The 21,235-nt window shown below is 45.3% G+C and overlaps 1 protein-coding gene across 5 annotated transcripts; it reads right to left on the bottom strand.

Annotated features, from left to right (window-relative positions):
* Positions 1-5,047: 5,047 nt before the first annotated feature.
* On the bottom strand, positions 5,048-18,073 carry SSC5D (scavenger receptor cysteine rich family member with 5 domains). 5 transcript variants are annotated; one of them, XM_033170096.1, is made up of 10 exons: positions 17,659-18,073; positions 15,673-15,699; positions 14,463-14,777; positions 13,806-13,916; positions 11,970-12,284; positions 10,370-10,558; positions 9,258-9,572; positions 7,839-8,840; positions 6,416-6,568; positions 5,048-6,014 (listed from the first exon to the last, which is right to left on the bottom strand). In XM_033170096.1, the coding sequence occupies exons 1-10, from the start codon at positions 17,684-17,686 to the stop codon at positions 5,611-5,613; spliced, it is 2,859 nt and encodes a 952-aa protein (XP_033025987.1). In that variant the 5' UTR covers positions 17,687-18,073; the 3' UTR covers positions 5,048-5,610. The 5 variants fall into 5 exon arrangements, with proteins under 5 accessions (XP_033025987.1, XP_033025986.1, XP_033025990.1 ...); XM_033170095.1 differs by lacking the exon at positions 17,659-18,073 and adding an exon at positions 16,393-16,574; XM_033170099.1 differs by lacking the exons at positions 14,463-14,777; positions 17,659-18,073 and adding an exon at positions 17,456-17,624.
* Between the last annotated feature and the right edge of the window lie 3,162 nt (positions 18,074-21,235).

The following is a 21,235-nucleotide window of genomic DNA, read 5'->3' as shown; positions in this document are numbered from 1 at the left end:
TCTTTGCCTTGTACGGCCAAGGTTTGCTGTGTGGGTACCACTGAGGCCCGTGTTGGGTACCGCGGAAGCTGGTGTTGGCTTCCCTGTCCCATTGCAGAGGAGATAGCGACATTCTTCCCAGTGACGTCTCCAGGAGCTGTGAGAAGGAATGAAGCAGCCAAGGGGCAGCACAGAGCAAAGAGGGTGGAGAGGAAAGAGGTATAAATAGATGTGTTGGGCTGTAAATAGTCCCCCTCTGTGGCCATGCTGAGTGAAGGCCTGATGACAGAAGGACGTTCAGCAACACTCCAGACGTAGGCCCAAGCAGCTGTTGCTTGGGGGCTACCCTTGGGGATAGCAGAGGGCAGGGCATTCATAGCTTCCAGTTGTACCTATTTGATTGGAATGGCATTTGCTTTCTCACTGTATGTACCAGCTGCTGCTTTGTACTCAGTTCATGTGTACTGCTGGAACACAGCCACTAAATGCTTTAATTATGACTGATAGAATTTGCCTTGAGTGTGGCCTGTGCAATGGAGTCTGCAGAAGACCCTGTGTGCTGACAGTATTCTTCCCTGAGAACAGTGCTGCTGCTGACATATTACTGGCTCAAGAGAGGTGTTTTGTCCTAGGGGAGAGGAAGCACTTGATAGCTGCTTAGTAACTAGCCAATACACTCCTCAACAGGACTTCGTTTCTAAAATAACAGGGGTTAGGGCAGGAATTGCAATTGTGGTACCCCTCCAGATGTGGAATCGAGTCCTTGACCATTGGCGGCACTGACTGGGCTGATAGCCTTGATAGTACAAAACATCTGGAGGGCACCTTATTGGCTACCTTTACGTTAGGGGTGGGGGAGAAATTTGATTCACATTTTAAGGCGAACCTGCCTAATTTGCACTTTGTGAAATAATACAGGAACGGGGACACTGCTGCTCTTAGAAATTCTCTGCATTTTGCAATTCAACTCTCCAGCCAACTGATGTGCACAAAAATGCATAGACTAGGGTAAAGTGTACATAAAAATGCATATATTAGTGAAAATAACAAAATGCATTATATTAGGGAGAATCACCTTGCAATAATGTATACAAAGCTGCATGCAAGTGTGTGTACGTATATTAGAAGAAATTCACACTAAAATGCTATGAATTTTCATAAGGACTTAAAACAACAACAACCATGAACTAATTTGGAAATGTGAGTCACTGAATTTAAGTTTGGAAGAATGAGAAACAGAGAGATTAGCAGATTCAGCCGTTCCTAGTTAGGGCTTAGGTTTTCCTGGGGAAAAAACACCTGCAGTTATTAATACTTATTAATATGTACATGGTGCTTTACAGAAAATACATAGGCAAAAATTAACATTTTGAGCCCCCAAGGAGCTGAAAATGTAAAATAATCGTGAAAATCTATTTTTAAAATAATATGCTCTATTCTAGAACTCTTTCCATTACTTCCATATATAGAGGAAGATTACTGTAAATCATTACTTTGGATTTTTCCATATGCAGGACCCCTTTGGGAGCGGCGCTTAGGACACCAAACCTATCCGCTGCACATGTCCTTGGAGTGTGCAGTGCCATGGACTTCATGCCACAACATGCCCCTCTGGTCCCCTCAAGGCTGGGACAGGTGGCGGGATTAGTTGCTAATGAGCGCTTACATAATGGGGTCAGGTGCGAGGCCCCCGTGGGGCCACCAGCTCAGTGAACAGCAGCTCTGTCCTTATCAGGGTCTCTCGCGGCACCTGGGCTGCCACTCCCAACCCATGACGGAATGAATTAGCACCTCTCTTCTCCCTCCCATCCCTGGGCAGCAGCTGCACCTGACACGCCTCTCATTCTCTAATCACTGTGCTAAATATAATGCAGCTGACGGAGTCCTCAGTAGAGGGTCAATGGGATGTGTTCGAAGCCAAAGTGGCACCCCACCCCACCGTTCCTTTTGCATTCCCAACACAGGTGGGAAATTTAAGTCAGTCAGAGCTAGAACCTGAAGGAAAATCTGTAAGGCAATCTTGATATCAATGTTGACCCACTGGGGAGCAGGGGCGGGGTTGGAAATTAATAATAATAATAATAATAATAATAATAATAATAATAATAAGAAGAAGAAGAAGAAGAAGAAGAAGAAGAAGAAGAAGATATTTATACCCCATCCATCTGGCTGGGTTTCTCCAGCCACTCTGGGCAGCTCCTAATAATAATAATAATAATGCAATAAAACATCAAACATTAAAAACTTCCCTAAACATTTCCCTAAACAGGGCTGCCTTCAGATGTCTTCTAAAAGTCAGATAGTTGTTTATTTCCCTTCACATCTGATGGGAGGGCTTTCCACAGGGCAGGCGCCACTACCAAGAAGGCCCTCTGCCTGGCAATACCTTAACCAAGCAGAATATCGAAACCTCCCCAAAGCCTAGTTAGCACTTTCTCAGCTTTAGGAAGGAGATGCTAGGGTTCTAAGAAGCAGTGAAAGCCTCACACCTCCTTCCCAAAGCCTGGTACCTTGCATAGCCAGCTTTGGGGAGGCAGAGCAAGGGCTGAGTGTGTGCCTTGCTTCCCTACCTCTCCCCACTCACAGGCCCACAACAAAGTAGTGTGTTGCCCATAGGTTCCTTGTTGAAGAACTTTTGTAGCCCACCTGATGACAAAAGTTGGGCCACCTTAATCGAGATCCTGCCTGGTTTTTTGTCACAACTTGAAAGGACTGACTTAGTAGCAGAGTGCAACCTTGGGGTTGTAACAGTAGCCTACTCTGATGTCACCTATGCTATTGTGATGCCATTAGCATTGTTGCCTACATTGTGATGTCATCCCTCTGATGTCCATATCCTGTTACCATGGTTAGAGCAAAAATCATATGGCTTGTGTAGTCTCCAAGAGCAAACTTCATTCTGAACTCTGATTGCTACCTCTCAGCAAGGGAGCCTGAGGGTCATCGAGTCCCAACACCTTGCAATGCAGGAATCTCAACATTTGTGAGCATGTAAGCAAGTATTTGTGTATCAGTCGGGGTGGGGGGCATTTATATGTATTATAAATGAGATGCAAGTTTTCCAATATACCAGACTTTCACAGAATAGCAAGAAAACAAAAATTAAACGTGTGTGTGACATGCCCAGACCTACCAGCAACCCACGGAGAAGCGACTCTCCAACAGAAGTAGGGGGTGTAGTTTTTTACACCACACATGTAAAAAACAAAACCCTGCCCACACAATGCTTCAGTATGTCCACAGTTGGGTAATGTGACCCTGTCTGCAGATCAGGATACACTTGGATGAGAACATTGTGTGAATGACATTATAAATGGAATACATAGAATACACAGATGGAACACATTGACGCTAACACCTTTAAAGCCTTGGAGAATGAATAAACTATCTTGCTATCTGACTTTGCTGTGAAGCAACTACTGTGGAGAGTAGATTCAGGGCTCATCCAGACTTGCACTTGTCCCAGCGCTTCCCCCCCCCCCCCCCGGAAAGCCCAATCTTTACCGCTGAGTTGGAGCAAACACCAATTTGCTCTGCTTTAATACTAAAGAGCGGGTTTACTGGGGGAAAGTTGTGGAACAAAGGCAAAATTGCATTGACTCATGCTGTCCAGCCTTGGGACAAGTGGAAGTGTGAACAAGTCCACTGAGGGCACCATTTGTATTTGCCTACAATTGGCACCTATGCGCCACAAAAAGACAATGGTGCAAAAATGGTCTCAGACCACTAAGAAGACTGGAAGTAGGAAAAGATAGTTTTCCTCCAACTCATAGGGACTAAGATTCTACAGCTAATTTGCATAAGCCCTGCTTATTGGAGCAAGCGGTAGAAGCAACGCCTCCAAGAAGATACCACCCTCCTTTGTGGGAACAGACAAAATATCTAGCAGACCTTCAACAGCAGTGAGCTAAATGTCACCTGGAAAAGTCTCCAGCTTCTAGAAATCGGTAATATATTGTCTCTGAATATTTTAATCTGTTACAATCATAGAAGCACAGAACTGTAAATTTTGAAGGCACCCCAAGGGTAGTTCAACCCCCTGCAATGCAGAAATCTCAACTAAAGTAGCCATGACAGATGTCCATCCAATCTCTGCTTTAAAACCTCCGATGAAGCTGAGTCCACCAGCTCCCAAGGGAGTCTGTTTCACTGTTGAACTGCTCTTACTATCAGAAAGTTCTTCCTGATGTTTAGTTGGAATCGCCTTTCTTGTAACTTGAAGCCATTGGTTTGTGTCCTACCCTCCAGAGCAGGAGAAAACAAGCTTGCTCCATCTTCCATGTGACAGCCCTTTAGATATTTGAAGATGGCTATCATATCTCCTCTAAGTCTGTGTTCCAGGCTAAACATACCCAGCTCCTTCAACTGTTCCTCATAAGGCTTGGCTTCCAAACCCTTGATCATCTTGGTCACCCTTCTCTGTTAAAATTTAAATTCTTAATATTTTCTCATTTTCATAGCTGCATTAAAATGCACGGGGCTTGATTAAGTAGCATAAGAGGCGGAAATATTAGGTCCCTGACCCAGGGGCCATACGAACACTGTGGCATGTGGCAAGTGTGAAATTTAGTTTATTTAGTTTATTTAGTTTATTTATGATAATGATACCATTTATCATCCTTATTGACATCACCAGCAAAAATCCTAATTCTAATGTATTGGATACATTACAGTATTATTTTTACCATGGTAAGCATAATGGTTATAATTTAATTGTTTATTATTGCAGAGTTTTGTCCAACAGATTCAGACATTAGTGAAGGTGTCAGCGTCTCTCCTAAAATCATCCCTCTAAGTGACTTCTTACACTATTGTAGTAGTTTTATTAGGAGTAGGTTTCATTGATCAAATTGACTGGGGGAAGAGGGATTTTCAACTATGGAAGGGATTTCATTTATGGTGCTTGGGTTGTGTCTGACATTGTGATGACATCTGGTGGTCATTTCCGGAATTTACTTTTTTGACAATGTATATACAGTATTACCAAAAAGAATACACCTAGTGCTTGGCTCCTGCCCTTTCCAGCCTTCTCTACTTGTTCCTCCCATTTTGCACAGAAATGATCACACAAAATTCAACAGTTTATTACATAGAAAGGTTCAATGACCAGCCTACACAAACAAATGAATGGAGTATTCATGAAGGCTTATGCTAAAATCCAAAATATTTTAGAAGATAATACTGATCAGGCCACCACACATCAATGTAAGCAATTATACAAACACTTATTTGAACATTTTTCTTAGCGCAATCTAGTACCCAATCAATCTAGTACTCAATCATAATCGGTTCTGCATTTTTACCTTTGAAATTGCTATATCATGTTCATTTTTTTAAAAAAAATCTACAAATCTGTTTGACTTCTGGATTTCAGACAATGCATCCTCCTGTGAACTGTGCAATGTTTCCCAATTTTACCTTTCTCAGCACATTTTTCTAGTTAACTGCTTATAAATAGATCAACCAAAACCCCATAACCATTGGGGTGGAGGTCTCCTATAGTACCTTTTTGTAGCATGTGTGACCTCTGCTTATGGCATATTTAATGGGATTTCATGGGAGGTGGGCTCACCTCATAGCAGACGTTTGGCTTGAGTTGGCAACTTCCTTTCCTTACAGAAAGTGCTATCTTCATTTTAAGGGCAGCTGGTTATGCATTTGGCCTTCATCCTGCGTATTTTGAGCTGAGGAGGACTGGGCAGCTGCTGACTGCAGTAAGGTAGGCAGCACCCCCACAAGATGGTTCACAGAAGCTGCCAGCTCAGCCAGACTGCGGGCAACAGCCTCTAGTTGAGAGCCCTGATGTTGAATGGCAGTAGAGAGGGAGCCTAGTTCCCCACGGAGACCTGTCATTGCATCAACCAAGTTTTCCAGGCCAGGTGGTGAACAGCAACAGCCTTGATCCTTTCCCCTTGAGTCCTGCCTAAAAGGGCAGTCCGAGGATGACTCGCTAACTGTAGCAGTGCGGGTGACAGATTCGGTCAAAGTGGTGTTTGGACCTGGTGCTTCAATCAAGCCTGGTGCGGAGGTGGTGCCTGTATATTCGGAGAGACAGAAAATAACCAATGACTGTTTTGTGTCTTGACACCATCACCCCAGTAACCAGTAAGGAGTACCCCAAGGTGGTGTGTTTGCATGTTATGTGGTCAACTAAACTACAAAAACACAATGGCTGTAGCTTGTGACTATGATCAATAAGCATAGCCAACGGTATATAAAAGGAGGAAATTCTTCTGTGAAAACTGACTTTGTCCAGGAGGAAGTTCCATACTTGACTACTGGACTTAAACATGGCCAGTGAAGTAAGTGAGACCCAATTCTGAGCATTTGACAATTACACAAGGTGGGAAAATGATGCTCTGTGGTTTGGGAAGAGGCCTTCAAAGTAAGACCCTTTCCCTAGCCTCAGCAGTGAAGCTTTGTCTCTGGTACTTACCAGCTCCTCTTTCTGTGTTTCCTGAGCTCACCAAACTCTCAAGCAGCCCATCCATAGAAACTGTATGTGACACTGTACTTTGGAGCAGAACAGTCGTATCATGAACATCTGTTTCAGCCAAAGAGGTCAAGACAGTGGGAGCAATGGTAGGCTCTGGTGCAAATGGAGAGGGAGAATGTGGTAACATTAAATGATAGCAACAGTTAAATAACATCCCCCCCCCAAAAAAAGAGCATGGTATACTTGATCTTAGGAGGGCAATGGTAAAGGTAAAGGGACCCCTGACCATTAGGTCCAGTCGTGTCCAACTCTGGGGTTGCAGCGCTCATCTCGCGTTACTGGCCGAGGGAGCCGGTGTACAGCTTCTGGGTCATGTGGCCAGCATGACTAAGCCGCTTCTGGTGAACCAGAGCAGCGCACGGAAATGCCGTTTACCTTCCCGCTGGAGCGGTACCTATTTATCTACTTGCACTTTGACGTGCTTTGGAACTGCTAGGTGGGCAGCAGCTGGGACCGAGCAACGGGAGCTCACCCCATCATGGGGATATCTCAGGCCCTTTCTCCATCAACTTGCCTGTCAAGAAAGTCTGGCATCGGTTTCCAGAGGATATTATACAAGGCATTCTTCATTCACAGAGAGCTGGGGCTCACCTTTAACCCACACCGACTGAGAGAGCTAAAGGGGAAGGTATGTTCCTGCCTAAAAAGCAGGTCTGGCATAATATAAGTAGTTTGTGTGGTTGGGTGTCTACCAGCATCCATGCTCAGGCAGGAGCCCACCACAGACAGCTAACAGAGTCTGAACAGTTGCTGTCACTGCGAGGAGGGGTGCAGAGGGAGAAATGCTACATATCAGCAGCAGCAGCAGCCTGCTCACCTTTCCCCTCTTGGGAGGGGAGAAAATACAGAGTAGGTGAACAATTGACCATTGAGCAGAACTGATCACATTTTCTGTTCCTCCTCCACTTCCAGGCAATTCACCTGCCTTTTCCCTTAGGTTGCATACACACCACACATTTAAAATATGCTATCATCTTCCTCCCCCCCCTCCAAATCTCGAGAATTCTTGGAGGAGAATGTGTGTGTATTAAATGTACTGTGTGTATGCAGCCTTTGCCAGTCAAACAGGTAGATGGCAAAGGAGAGAAAAGAGGTGGATCTGCTGCCAACCACCCATCTACCAACTCACTTTCTTGTCAATCTCCTCTCCTCTGAGATTTTGCTCCAGAGGGAAAAGACATGCAAGTTAACCTGTGGGCAGCTTCTGTTCATCCTCCAGTTTACCTGCCTGCTCTCTCCCTCTGGTGGTAAGAATGATGAGGAACAACCACTGCCCATACTTTTTGACTAGAGGGACCCAAATGAAGATACCTTACCTGAGGCCCCTCAAAATCCTGGAGCTGACACCGAGGCAGCTACTCACCTGTGGGCGTCAAGGTATGGGGATATGTGTTTGATTCCTCTTGTTGCTTCTGAACTGTGTTCTCTTCAGAATGTGAAGATTTGTAGCTTATGGATTCCATGTGGTTTACAGATGGTGCACTCTGTGTGGTTGCCAACAAATCCATCTCTCTTGCAGCCTTCAAGATATTTGAGAACATTAACAGTTCCTTTACTACATGATCAATTACATTCACTTTTTCAGGTTCCTGAACAGATGTGGAAGTGGTAGGCTGCTCTGTAGCTGTGGGAGTGGTGAGTTCTACCTTCTGTACGGAGGGCACTTTAAATGCAGTGTCCCAGTGCTTAGACTGCACTACCTCTGTTGCAAGTGTTAGGCCTGGTGCAACTATGGGCAGTCCTGTTCCTCGTGGGTTTGTTGATTCTGTTTCTTTCTCAAATTCCAGTTCCTGCATGGCTAAGGTTGGCTGAAACTCAGCTGTGGAGGGGGTGGGGTTTTGTCCCAATCCGTGTGTTTGTGGCCTTGTATTGGGGGTGCTGGTTGACTCTGTCCCCTGAACATGCTGCAGGATCTCTAGATTAGCTGTTGCTTTATCCATATTCCACAGGCTTATTGTCTCTGTTTCTCTTTCAGATACCAGATCCAGTGTGCCTGAGGTTGGCAGAGATTCAACTGAGGCATAAACGAGCTCTTTTCCCCATTTCTGTGTAGATGGTTCTGTCTTTGGAGTGTTGGTTGACTCCATCTCTTGGCTGTGCAGCAGGGTTTCTGGATTAGGGGTTGTTTCAATTATGTTGAAGGGGCTTGCTTGCTTTTGCTCCTTTTCCAGTTCAAGCTCCACGGATTGTGTGGTTAGGAATGGTGCTTCAGGGTACTCTAGCTCCCAGCTGGCTGAAAACTCCTGAGAAGTTCTGCTGGTCTCAGCCACATCCAAGATGCTTTGCCCTGGATTCATGGTTGTAGCTGGTGCAGCTATCTTTGAATTGCTTGATGAGCTTGGCAATGACAGACGCTTCCACCTGCCTGAAAATACAGGTGTTCCTATATCACAGACTAAAATTACTTTAACAGTCATTTCTTCTTGGTGGGGAATATAGTAGTGCAGGGAGAATTCTCAGCACCCTCACCTAAACAGATTCCCAAGATGGAAAGCCATAGCAATTAAGCTGCCATAAAACCAATATAAGTCTGTAGTACTGTATATACATACACAGAATAAGGTGTTTACTGGAGTCTCCAGAATGAAACTGGGTTTAGCCCATTTGAAATAGTTACTGCTTTCCCCCCAAGGACATTGAATTTTTCTATTATTGGCTTATTCACAAGTTCAGGGTTCTCTCTCCTAAATATGGCATATCTCATAATGTTCTGGATGGAACCAGGCAAATGGACTCACTGAACATGACTGGGAATCAACTGGTAAATTGAGTCGTTCCCTACCTGTGCAGATGACTGAAGCATCTTCATGGTGATTGCAGTTGTGTGTCCCCCAGGGCTGGGAGCGGCAGTTCTGTAGAGTAAGCTCTGCCCCAGTGCAGTTGACATCATCCAACCAGATAGGTCCAGATCCTGGCCCATATCTTGCATTACCAGGGCTGAGAAGAGGGGCCCCACAGCCCAACTCACGGCACACCACTTCCGCGTCCACCAGATCCCAGCCATCATCGCATACTGTGCCCCAGTAATCTTGATACAGAACCTCTACCCGTCCAGCACAGGATCCAGGGCCTCCTTGCAGCCGCACCTGCCACTGACCTGAGTTTAAAAGCATATGAAGGAGAAATGTTTATAGGATAAGAGGAGTTAAAAGTCCTTGCATAACAGATCTCTCACTCGTAAACCACGGTCCTTCCCTTTGAGGTTCTCAGTTCATTCTACTGAATCCCAAAGGCCTCTATTTTTTTATAATGATGATGTCGCTTTTCTCACAAAAGTGACCCAAAGCAACCTACAGCCACAGTATAAACACCAAAACAAATTACAACAAGCACAAATAAATAAAAATCTAAACACAGTATCATTGCAAGGAATCCAGATAAAATGACTATGCAGCCCATGTCCCCGGAAAGCAGTTCAAGACAAAACTAGATGCCATGTGGAAGATCCATTATTGGATCTCCCCAAATTTTGTCATTTACTCAAATGAAAGTGGAGTCATACCTGTTTGCTTAGGTAGCAGCAGGTGGGGGAATGGAGGGGCCCTATGTTTCAACTTGACCTTCACTCGTTTTTTCAAGGGGGCCATAAAACAAGTAAAACATGCTGTATAATGTGATAACTTCCTTGAGCACTGAGATGTCACAATGAAATTTTGTTTCATAATTCTTCATTTGAAGTTCACCCAGTGACTCAATCTCTGCTCCCTTTTTTAAGGGGTTTGTGTGAAGCAAAGATGCAAAAAACATTGTCATGTAGTATCTAAAGTCACTTAGATTGTGTTTTCACAGTTGTTAATTATATTGGCACCCCCATTCCAAAAAAGAAACAGCACCTGTGCAAATTGCCTGGGAGTCAATGATGGACATAAACACCTACCTCTTTCTGCTACTCACCATCTGGCACGGCTTCCTTTTGACTCTTCTCTATTTGTAATGCTTCATTAGCTACAGTTGCTTCTTGGTTCCCTGTAGGCTGAGTAGGACGGGGAATTCTTTTAGGGGCTACATACCGGCGTCTCTGGGGTGCCAAGGTTCTTGTGAGCATGGCCACATGCTCTTCCACCATGGCCAGGGGCATCTCACCTGTGGGGAGAAGATACACCATGTGACACAGACACAGCACATACAAAGGAAGCTTCAGTGCAACCATAGCCCCACACAATAATTTAGAGCAGAATTAATACTGGTACTGTATAATCATTAGCTTCTCCCTTGGGTGCTAGATGTCTCTGAGTGGGTTGGGCTGCTCCTGTTGCTTGGGAAGGCAGAAAACAATTTGCTTCAGAGGGATTTCTCAACTCTCTCTTCCTGTTGAAGCCTCAGTATTCCTGTTGGAGTCTGGTATTCCAAAACTGCAAAACAAAACTGGCTGAAGAGAAGACACATGACCAATCCTGAGATTCCTAATCTCAGAATTATAAGAAGCAGCACTCAGCCAAGTGCCTATAGTGGAAGCATGACCTGGGTGTGGAAGAACATTCTGGGATCAGCACATACCTGATCACTGGTGTTATAGGACTATAGTCTCTGACCACTTACTGACATCCTGTGGTCAAGATAACAAAAAGTGTCCAAGAAGTATGAGCAGCTTGAGAAAAGAATGTAAGAGCCATGGCAGAAGACTTTTACTTTCCCATCCAATATATTATTAGCTTTAGTGCACCCCACTGTGAGATATCCAGTATTTAAAGGAAAAGGTAGCATTGGTCTTACTGTGAAAGTTGTTGCACAGGTCACATCCTAATAGTGGTTATTTCACACTGTTTCTTATATAGTCCTGACATCCAGTATTGCCAGAGCCCATACTCTTCCACAATCTCTGCTGTTGTCTGTACGTGTGTGTGTGTGTGTGTAAGAGAGAGGGAGTGTGTGTGTGTGTGTCTTTAGCTCAGCCATGGAACTAAGGCTTCAACAGGAAGAGGGAGTGTGGTTTCCTACCTTAATAAGCAACAGGAGAAACACATACTCTCACTTGGAGACATCTACACACCAAATGAGAAATAATTTTCACAGTAAGACCAATGCTACCCTTCCACATCCTGAGTACAGTGGAACCTTGTGTTACGTACTGTCCTCCTTGTAAATGCTTCAGGTTACGAGCTCCGCTAACCCAGAAGTAGATGCTCCCAGCTGCGAACTTTGCCCCGGGATGCGAGCAGAAGTCGCACACCGGCACCAGCGGGAGGCGTCATTAGTGAAAGTGCACCTCAGGTTAAGAACGGTTTCGGGTTAAGAACGGACCTCCGGAATGAATTAAGTTCGTAACCGGAGGTACCACTGTATAACAATGGTATATCTATACCAGCATTATAACTCACATCTTACACCAGCTTTATAACTCATGGCTTCATCCAACTGATCCTGGACATTGCTGTTGGGATGGATGATTGAGATTCCTAGCCTTTGGAATCCTCACAAAACTAGAATTCTCAGAATTTCCTCAGAAGTCTGAATGATTAATTCTGCAATGTAAATAATGCTACAGTTCTCTCACCAGAACACACAGCCCCAGCATCTTCACTGTGTCGGCAGTTGGTTGTCCCCCAAAGGCTGGTATCGCACTCTGACAACATTGACTCTTCTCCTTGGCACTGTACATCATCTAACCAGATGACACTGCTCCCCTCACCAAAGAAGGCACCGCCTGGTGCTGCCAGCGCCTCTCCACAGTCCAGCTCCCGGCAGACCACAGCAACATCCAGAAGGTCCCACATGTCATCACATACTGTGCCCCATTCCCCTTCATGAAACACCTCCAGTCGGCCGGAACAGCGGCTTCTGCCACCCACGAGACGTAGAGCAGGGGTCCCTGGAGGGGGAAAGGGGCAGAGGAAATTTAAGACAAGCTATTGCACCTGGAGAGCCCAAGGGTGTGGCATGGGGTTCTCCCATCTTACAGCCGATCTGATTTTCCAAGGAAAATGAGTTCACATTTCTGATTGGGCACTAAAGCAAATGCTGAACCCCACTAACCTCAAGGCAAGTGGAACTGAACTGTCTCCAGCTCAAGCCACGATCTGAATGCCACTGTCCATTTTATTTCTAGATGAAAGCCCACCACTATTGTGCAACTAAAGCAAGAAAGGGAGACCTCGGGTGCTGTAAGGGGTTTCAGTGATTGCTCATGAGTAACCAGTCTGACGCTGTGGTTTCTAAAACTAAGTTTCTTTATTGTGCAGATATGTACGGTTCAGCACCAAGGAATACGTCTAGCTCATCCTTCGGCAGAGTCCAGGAATGACTCTTTCCGGTTCTTTGCCCAGCATAAAAGGCGCGGGGTGCGTCTTTCCACCCTACGCAAGTGGGGAGACGGAAGAGGCGCCTCACCTCCAGTCCCTGCTTGATGCGAGGGCTCTCCTTCCCTGTCAGAGCCCTGGCTCCTACTTCCCCGTCCCGTCTCCCCCTCCCCACTAGAGAGATTACTGCCTTCCTCACTGGAGGAAGATGAATTGCTGAGCAGGTGGGGTGGCGGCTCGTGATAGTCAGAAAGCCCTGGCAACCCTTTGCCGTGAGGTGAGGGCAACACCCTGACAGGCCCCCAGGAATTTTCCTAGGCTATGCCCTACCTTTCACTGGTCCTGCTTTACACCCTTGATTGCTTTCCCCTAAGTATAACATCTTGAATTGACCTGGATGGAGATGTGAGTGAGGGGGGTGGAAACCTTAGTTTTCATGGCTGGAATGTATGATGCTAAGCATCATATATCCATTGCTCTGTGCAATTTTGCCCCTGACCCCACTCACCACTGGTTCCCATGAGGAAATGTGGTTCATGGACTGAAAAAGGTTCTCCATCTCTGATCTAAATAATGGCATTTTGTTCAGTATAAAAAGTGCCTTGTGAAACCAATAGACTTTTCCTTCTTTCATACCTACATTTTTTCTCTCCCATTTGAGGCATGATTACTTGGCATAATAATAGAGTCAAAAATTAGTATGGTTGCCACTTTGTTCTGGTCTTGCTCCTGTGCCTGAAGCAAACAGCTCCTGTGCCTTAACAAACTCATAAAAAATGTATCAGAAGAAGCTCTCAGGCTGTCAGGAGAAGATCACTTCCGCTATGTTAAAGCTGGGCTGGTAAAAAGGAAGCAAGCTTGATCTTCATAGATCACTGGTTTTCAACTAGCGGGTCTGGACCCACTAGTGGGTTGCAACCTGATTCAAGGTGGGTCACAACAGGAGCACTGCTACCATGCAAATATATGGCAAAAGATTAATAAATGGGTCCCCAGAACCCATCCCCACAATCTCTTATAACCCAACTCTAGAGATGCGTATCGTTCAGCTAAACAATGAAAGTGGTGCATTTTAGGGGTACCTGCACCCTCACCCTCAGCAGGTGTAGAAGATATGAGTGGTCTTGCTGTTGTTACTGCTTTCATTTTGCCCCATCTGAAAGCCGGTTGAGGGGGGAAGGCGGTAAGAGGAGCGAAGCGCTGAGCTGCCAAGGGAGATGAGAGAGAGAAATGAACATGCTCGTTGGTCCAGTATGCTACAAAACACTTAGGTCCCTTTTCCTCAGGGATAGAACAATAGTTATTAAACACCTAAACTTGCATCCAGCTCTACGCTTGGACCCAATCACAACAAGCAGCCTTAATTTTAAAGAGTTGGCTGGATACCTTCCCCCATACTGTCAAAAGGTGAGACTGCAGAGCTTTCAGTTAAAGGGAATTCGCAAGTAGGCTTTTTAACTAAGCAGAGGATTATACAGAGGAAAGGCAGGGGTCATTTAATGAATCTGCAATCCTCACCCCGACTCCCACAAGTTTAGCCAAATGTAACTTTATACAAATAGGTATCTTCCAATAATTCAAGTGCTGAATTTATCTTTAAACATCCTTCTCTTGGTGGATGCTTTAAATCGAACTGTACAGGGATGTGTCTGTGTGACAACAACCCGTTTGCTTGAAGCAATCAACTCTGTGGGAAAGTCAGCTTTCATCAGAGTTCATCTGATGAAAATTCTGAATCACAAGAGTCCTACCTGAGCATATGACACTGGCATCCTCCTCATGGGTGCAGACATGCTTGCGAAACCCAATATGGGGGCAGGAGTGCAGGTATTCCTCGGTGCCCATGCAGCGCACCTCATTCAGCCAGATGGGTCCAGGTCCTTCACCAAACCAGGCCCCATGGGGTGCTGAAAGGGCAACCCCACAGTCTAGCTCTCGACACACCACAGCTGCGTCCTGCAAATCCCAACTGTCATCACACACTGTCCCCCATTCACCCTGGTGGAACAGTTCCACCCGTCCCGCACAGAGGCTTGGGCCTCCAGACAGACGTACTGGAAAGGAACCTGCCAGGAGGAGAAATAATCAAAGTCAAGGAGAGACCTGTCTTATCTCTTTCTCCCACTTTAAGTAGGCAGTTCTGAATTTTGATACCCCACATCCCCATTATGACATCTCTCCTCTTGATCTGATCATCAAGTCAGTTTTCACCTTCGTGCAGATTTTCTAAACAATGCCCTCAGCTCTTAAGGCCATCTCCCCTAAGGCCAGAACTATAGCAAGATCAAATCAATAGTGTTTGTAAACATGCTATTCTCATTTGCACACTAATGAAAAATAACAGAAGTTTCCCCCTTGGAAAACGATGGGGAGCACAGCATGTAATGAATTGCCAGCTTATTCTACATCTAATTATGCAGGACACATGGGACCTGCAACAAAATGCTGCAGTGTGGAGTGCTCCTGTTCACAGTGCCCGTCAGTCAGCCATGCCCTCTACCTGCGTACTCCATTCAGTTCCCCTTCCCATCCAGTTTTCTAGGTTGTTGTTGTTTTCTAAGGGTTTTGTGGTTGTTGTTTTTTACTTCTGCAAGCCTTCTGAGATGTTCAACACAGATGGTGTTGTTTTGCCTGCACAGCACAGGCACTCCAGCCTGAACATTGAAAATACAAGGAATGATGATAACATCCCAGGCTGTGGAGAAAGGCCGTAGCTCAGTGGTAGGAAATCTGTTGCATGCAGCAGGTCCCAGCATCAACCCCGGCATCTTCAAATAGTGCTGGGAGAGAGAGACTCTCTTGAAGCCCCGGAAAGCGACTGCCAGTTAGTGTTAGGCAATACTTAGCTAGACTGAGCAATTATCTGACTCGGTGTAAGGCAGCTAAGCTTCCTATCTTCCCAACCTGGAGGTCACTGGAGGAAGCAAAGGGGAAAGAGACAGAGATTCCTTTTCGTTTTACCTGTGGCATGAAGTCTCAGGAAGGCAACTGCAAAAACAAGGCAAGAGGTTTCAAATGAGATTAAGCTCAAGTGGAAGGTTAGTTCTACCGGTGTAAACATTCTGGGCTGTGTTCTCAAGATCACATCAGACTGCCAAGCCCTGGGCAGAGATGGATCTAGGTAGACATTTTCATGAGCCAGAGCCAGGAAATAATATTTGGAGGGTTAAACAAATAAAAAGGTGTGTATTAACCAGTACCACCTGGGACTTCCTCCTATAAAATAAGAGCGAAGTCTGAGCCTATCCACAACTGAAAAGTCTATTTCTGCATCTTCCATCCCTGTCCTCACCCTAATCTCAATAACTTTTCTTTCCTGAGTCTCCTAACCACCACTGATACTATTCCACACTTTATTTAACTCCTGCTGTTTTGTTTTGTTTTGTTTTAAAAAAAGACAAGATTGGCTCTCAGTATTAGGGATGTGCTGAGGTGTTTATGGGTCCCAGTCCCAGTCTTCCTTCCTTCCTGCAGATAGAGGCAGCTACTGGTGGCAAATAAATATGGTGGCCCAATGGCCTTCTCCAATGGACTCTGATTCCAACAGTCTCCAACCGCCTTGGAATGCTCCTGTCAATCACAAGCAGCTGTTCACCAATACTCTTTAAAATACCTAGAGCGTTACACCGGCTTCTTTAACTCCTACTACTCTTTTATCAGCCTTTTGTACTCTTAACTTACAAAGGCTATAGGGAAGGATTTTGGATGTCATTCACATGTTCAGAGCACAGTTATGGATCAGTGGTGGGGAGTCTTTCTTCTGTCAAGGGGCGGGATAATCTGTTAGGGGCTATATGCCAGAATAAAGACAGACCCCTCTTGCCAGAGGTCTGAACTGCCTGCCTGTAGGAGGGAGCATGAAGACCATCTATTCCAACTCCCTGCAATGCAGGAATCGTTTGCCCAGTGTGGGACTTGAGGCCACGGCCATGAGATTAAGAGTCTCATGCTCAACTGACTGAGCTGTCGCAGCCCCCTTTTTCCATTTTGGTATTCCCCTTGCCCAAAAAAAATGATCTAAATTAGAAATGCAGCAGTGATGAGGTGCTCAGAACTTATGTTATTACACCCCCACCAGAAGTTACAGCATGGAAGGGGACTGAGGGAAGGGACAAATGTTTTGTTCTTCCACCAGGTGAGCCAGATCTGCCACAAGCCTACCACTGTGCCCTGGGAGACTTATGGGAGGACAGAATTCACAAAATATAAAATGCCATTAACAACATCTATTCTAAATATGGTCAAACTATCTCTTTGCTTTCTGGAACATGTCCCTGTCATGTCTTTCAGGGAGATACTGGGAATGTCTTTTTTTATAAAAAAAAAAAAAAAAAAGTGCTCTGCAGATTTCAAACTTTGGGGGTAATACCTTGATTTTAGTAAATGGACACAACATATCAGTACACTGCTTCTCTTCCATCCCTCCACTCACAGTAAATGGGGACAATAAAAGTTTCAGAGTTGCAGCTTTTCTATATAAGTGCAACCAGATCCGTTATGAGAGTCATCATTCTTCAGGCTTTTTTTTTTTAAGTAAACTAGTACAGTCAGTTTACCAACAGTCCCTTCTTCAGAAACCAATACAGATCAGGCTATTGCAGAGTAAATGAATGTACATGTATTTTAGATGGAGAAAAGATTTCCCAATATGCAAGTAGGTGTTGGTGGGGGAGGCAAGCAGAGCTGCTTTGTGAAAGTAAAGATGCTATTTATGCTGCAGTGTTGCAGACACTATTGCACTGACCTGAGTAGGCTTCTTTTCAATGCTTCTCAAGTAGAACTCATTCCCTGCTCAGACATCCTAGTCCCCAATAAACACACCCCACAATTCTGTCGTCGCTGGTGGAAACTCTTAGCCCCCTGCTCCGTTGCTGGATCAGCTGTTCACAAGATAATTCAGAACTGCATCCAGGAATTGGGGTTGGCTGTGCAGAGGGCAACACTCACCCAGAAAAAAGAAGAGGCGTTGTTGCATTGTCTTAGTGGCCGGCTCTGCGTCCTGGTCAGCTGCAAAGGAAACTCTGTAAACCAGAGGCGTTTTTTATTGCCAGCAGATGACCCAGGCAGTGAGTCAGCCAGGCAGAAAAGAGTGGGAAACACCCCTGCTTGCTCTGGGTCATGTAGCCTCCAATCTGCAGCCTGGGAAGAGGAAAGAGCCAGAATGGGGGAGACCGATAGGAGGCGTTTCAATAATCCTGGGAGAGCCACATTTGTGCAAGGATTTTTCAAAGGAACAACGTTGGTAGTAGCACTTCTGAAATGGTGTGTTCTGGCTACAAGAGGTATAAGCTCTCAAAGACTTAAAAGGCCTAGTTTCATTCAATGCAGTATTTCTTTTGCATTTCTAGTTCACTTGTGTGCAGAGGTGGGGAGGAAAAGTGAAAACATTTACCAGGGCCACACCTCATCGCTAGCTATTCCTTGCACATTTTCTTCAGCCCTATTTCATCTCCCATCCCTTACTTTGTGCCCCCCCCCTGCACCTTTTGTAGAAGAGGCAGGCGCCTCTTCTGCACCTTTAGCAGTATCACACAAGTGAATGTTTTCCCATGAGGCCTCTGTCCAAATTTCCACTGCTGGAACTTCTGTCATGTGTGGAGAAAAGGTAGTAAACTTACAGAAATGCTTTTTCTACCCTTTCCCACTGTCCCTATTTATCTTAATTTTCTATCTCAGCACATCTCCCACACCCTCTGGCTTCGTTCCCACCTCCTTCAACTTCCTTTCTACCTGGTCTCACTGCCCCTTTCCATTAATACACTGCTGAATTAAATGCAACCATTGCTTCCTACTGAGTTCCACAACTGTTTTTTTCAGCGACACACACACACACACACATACACACAAGCCCTCCCCTCAGCCATTTCCCGACCAATTCCCCCTTCTCAGAGGGCAAACAGCAGCTGGAGGGGGGGAGGTCCACCATTTTCACTGAGGAACAGAGCTTGGGTGAATATCCCTTCCACCTCCATTGCTCTTTCCAAATGAACTGGCGGATATGTTTCAAAGGAAGAAGTGTTGGAATATTACTCTGCAAAGCTGCTATGTAACATGTTGTTTATCTCTACCCTCATTTCACAAGTATTAGAGCTGGCTTTGGTGCAAGTACTCTGCCTCTGTTTGCTATCTATAAAATGGCATCTTACCCACCAAGATAACAGTGGTTGACTTGTTCATTCAACATGGGATAAACATGGGGAGACACCAAGTCAGCTGCCACAAGCTCCTTGGAAGAAGGGCAGGGTACAAATGAGAGCGCATGGAAACCATTCTGACAGGGTTCTGTGGTTCTGTGGCCTCTGCTTGAGGCCCGCAGATCTGTGGAAGTTCCTGCGCTTCAGGATATTCCGAGCTTCCTTATCTTCACACCCACACAGGGATGAAATGTAGACTGATGCCGGTTGGAAGCACAGCAGCAACAGCAGCAAAGCAATAGCCAAATAAATCCACAGGGAAAGCATGTCACAGGAAATATGAGTCACACCCACCATCCCAGAGAAGCAGCTGGTTTTTTGTATTTAGGAAAAGCAGAACAGAAACAGTCAAGATCAGGTTGTGTCTGGGGGAATTCACAATGGAGGCACCACCAGAAATATGGAGCCAGGCCCTGCTGGGAGGAGGCTGCTTTGAGCGAACCTGGGAGACCCAATGGCGGCTATTCCTAGTTTATGGGATGCACCCATTGCTCCAACAAGAATTTCTGTTACTGGGTTGGTTCCATGGTTTCTAGCACAATAACTGGTAACCATAGCAACCCAGCACTGCACAGCTAAACATTCCAGACCAATTTAGAGCAGCGGCAGGCTACTTTGGGGAGGATGACCAGAAAAATATAGTTTAGTGCATAGTTGCTAGGATCTTTAGTTGGGGTAATTGTGTGCACACAAACCACATTTACAACAGTTTATTCATCCTAGTCTGGTCCCTGGGACTTATGTTTTACAAAGTCAGGCTGCAGCAATCAACTAGTGCTTTTGAGAATGTGTAGCGTGTGTTTCCCTGCAATACTAAGTATTCACAGCTTATGTCCTACAGAGTTTGAAATTTATGGCAGTAGATTCCTGATCAAAGACTGTCCCTTCCATTTCAGGGTGCTGGGCACCAAACATTTTTTCGAAGGGCTGCAAGGCGACACTAGTGTAATATGTCTGATGTGGAGCTGCGCTGAACTCTTCAGAAATTTCAGGCTGCATCACAGATACGCAAGAATACAGATAATTTCCATGCCATTCAGATTGTTTTAAAATGTGTATTTAATTAATTTCTACTCTTAAATTTCATCCGCCAATGACGTTTATACACAGAGTGCAATTGAACTGCTCAAGTCATTAAAATTATTTAATTAAAACCATCTAAATATTTATTTAGACATACATACAGAAAGTCGTTCCTTTCCAGCGTTTTGAAACCCTCTCCAAATCACCACCCCTGTTTGGATTCCTCCCTCTCCCTACCCACCATTCATTTCTTAAATGGAGGAACATCTACCTTCATTTTAAATTACATAAACCTGGGGAAGCCCGCTCCTGTACATATTCATACACATATGCCATTTTACCTTTGGTAAAACTCTCTGTATCACAAGTTTCCCCCCTCTGGATTCTCCACATATAAAGATCTAATCTTTGCGGACATGTTTTATCACCCTCACACTTCAAGCCCATTTCCCAGTTTTCATCCACTTTGGGAAAATAAATTTTCCCTAGACACACTAGGGTAGGCAAGCTTTTTATGGGGTGGGGGGAAGAGTGGAGATTTTCCCCCTCATCCAATGGCCCAACTTTTCCAAGGAAGGTGGTTTCCAGCTGAAATACTCAGCCTCCTGTTAAAAAGAAATGAGCCATTGCTCCCTGTTCCTTCTTTAGGGATCGCTCCTGTGGGGAAAAGGAAATGGCTCATATTGAGAGCACTTATAATGAATGCAAAATATCTCCTCTACCCTCCAACACTAGGTAACCCAGTCCCCACCAACGGGGATTCATTCCAGAGGGCTGCAGGGTGCATTTCTGTATTATGACCTACACCCCTGGGTCCAGCCACTTCTTCCCACTTATAATCACAGGCCGTTAGCAAGACATATTTATCTACAGTGATATCATACACTTCCCTGAATTGCCTTATCATAGAGTCTCCAGTCTGCTGTGTCCTCTTGGGGAGTGGGGTGCACTCGCAGAGATGCTGCAAGCCCAGGCTGAGTTGAGTTGGGAGCTGGGAACTGGAAATGTGATTCCCACCCATCCCACAGCCAATCCACAGTTTTATCAATTGCTTCGGCCTCTGGAGGAACTGGGATCCAGAAACCAAGCCACATGGAAGAGGTTCTCTCTCTTCAGACCCCAAGTCCTGGGACTCGGGAGGAAGCTGAAAGTCCCTGTTAGCTGCAATGATACCATCAAAAACAAAAACAAAAAAAAACCCATGTGCGTATAGAGACACAGTTGACAGGATCAGCCTTGACCTATAAAGCCCTGAATGGATCATCCTCGAATCTATCTAGTTTGGTAGCTGTACAAATCCAACAGAG

Source organism: Lacerta agilis, chromosome 14 (genome assembly GCF_009819535.1).
Source record: "Lacerta agilis isolate rLacAgi1 chromosome 14, rLacAgi1.pri, whole genome shotgun sequence".
Classification (NCBI taxonomy): Eukaryota; Metazoa; Chordata; class Lepidosauria; order Squamata; family Lacertidae; genus Lacerta; species Lacerta agilis.
Note: the sequence above shows the minus strand (reverse complement) of the source record. Positions and strands in the feature narration are given on the sequence as shown.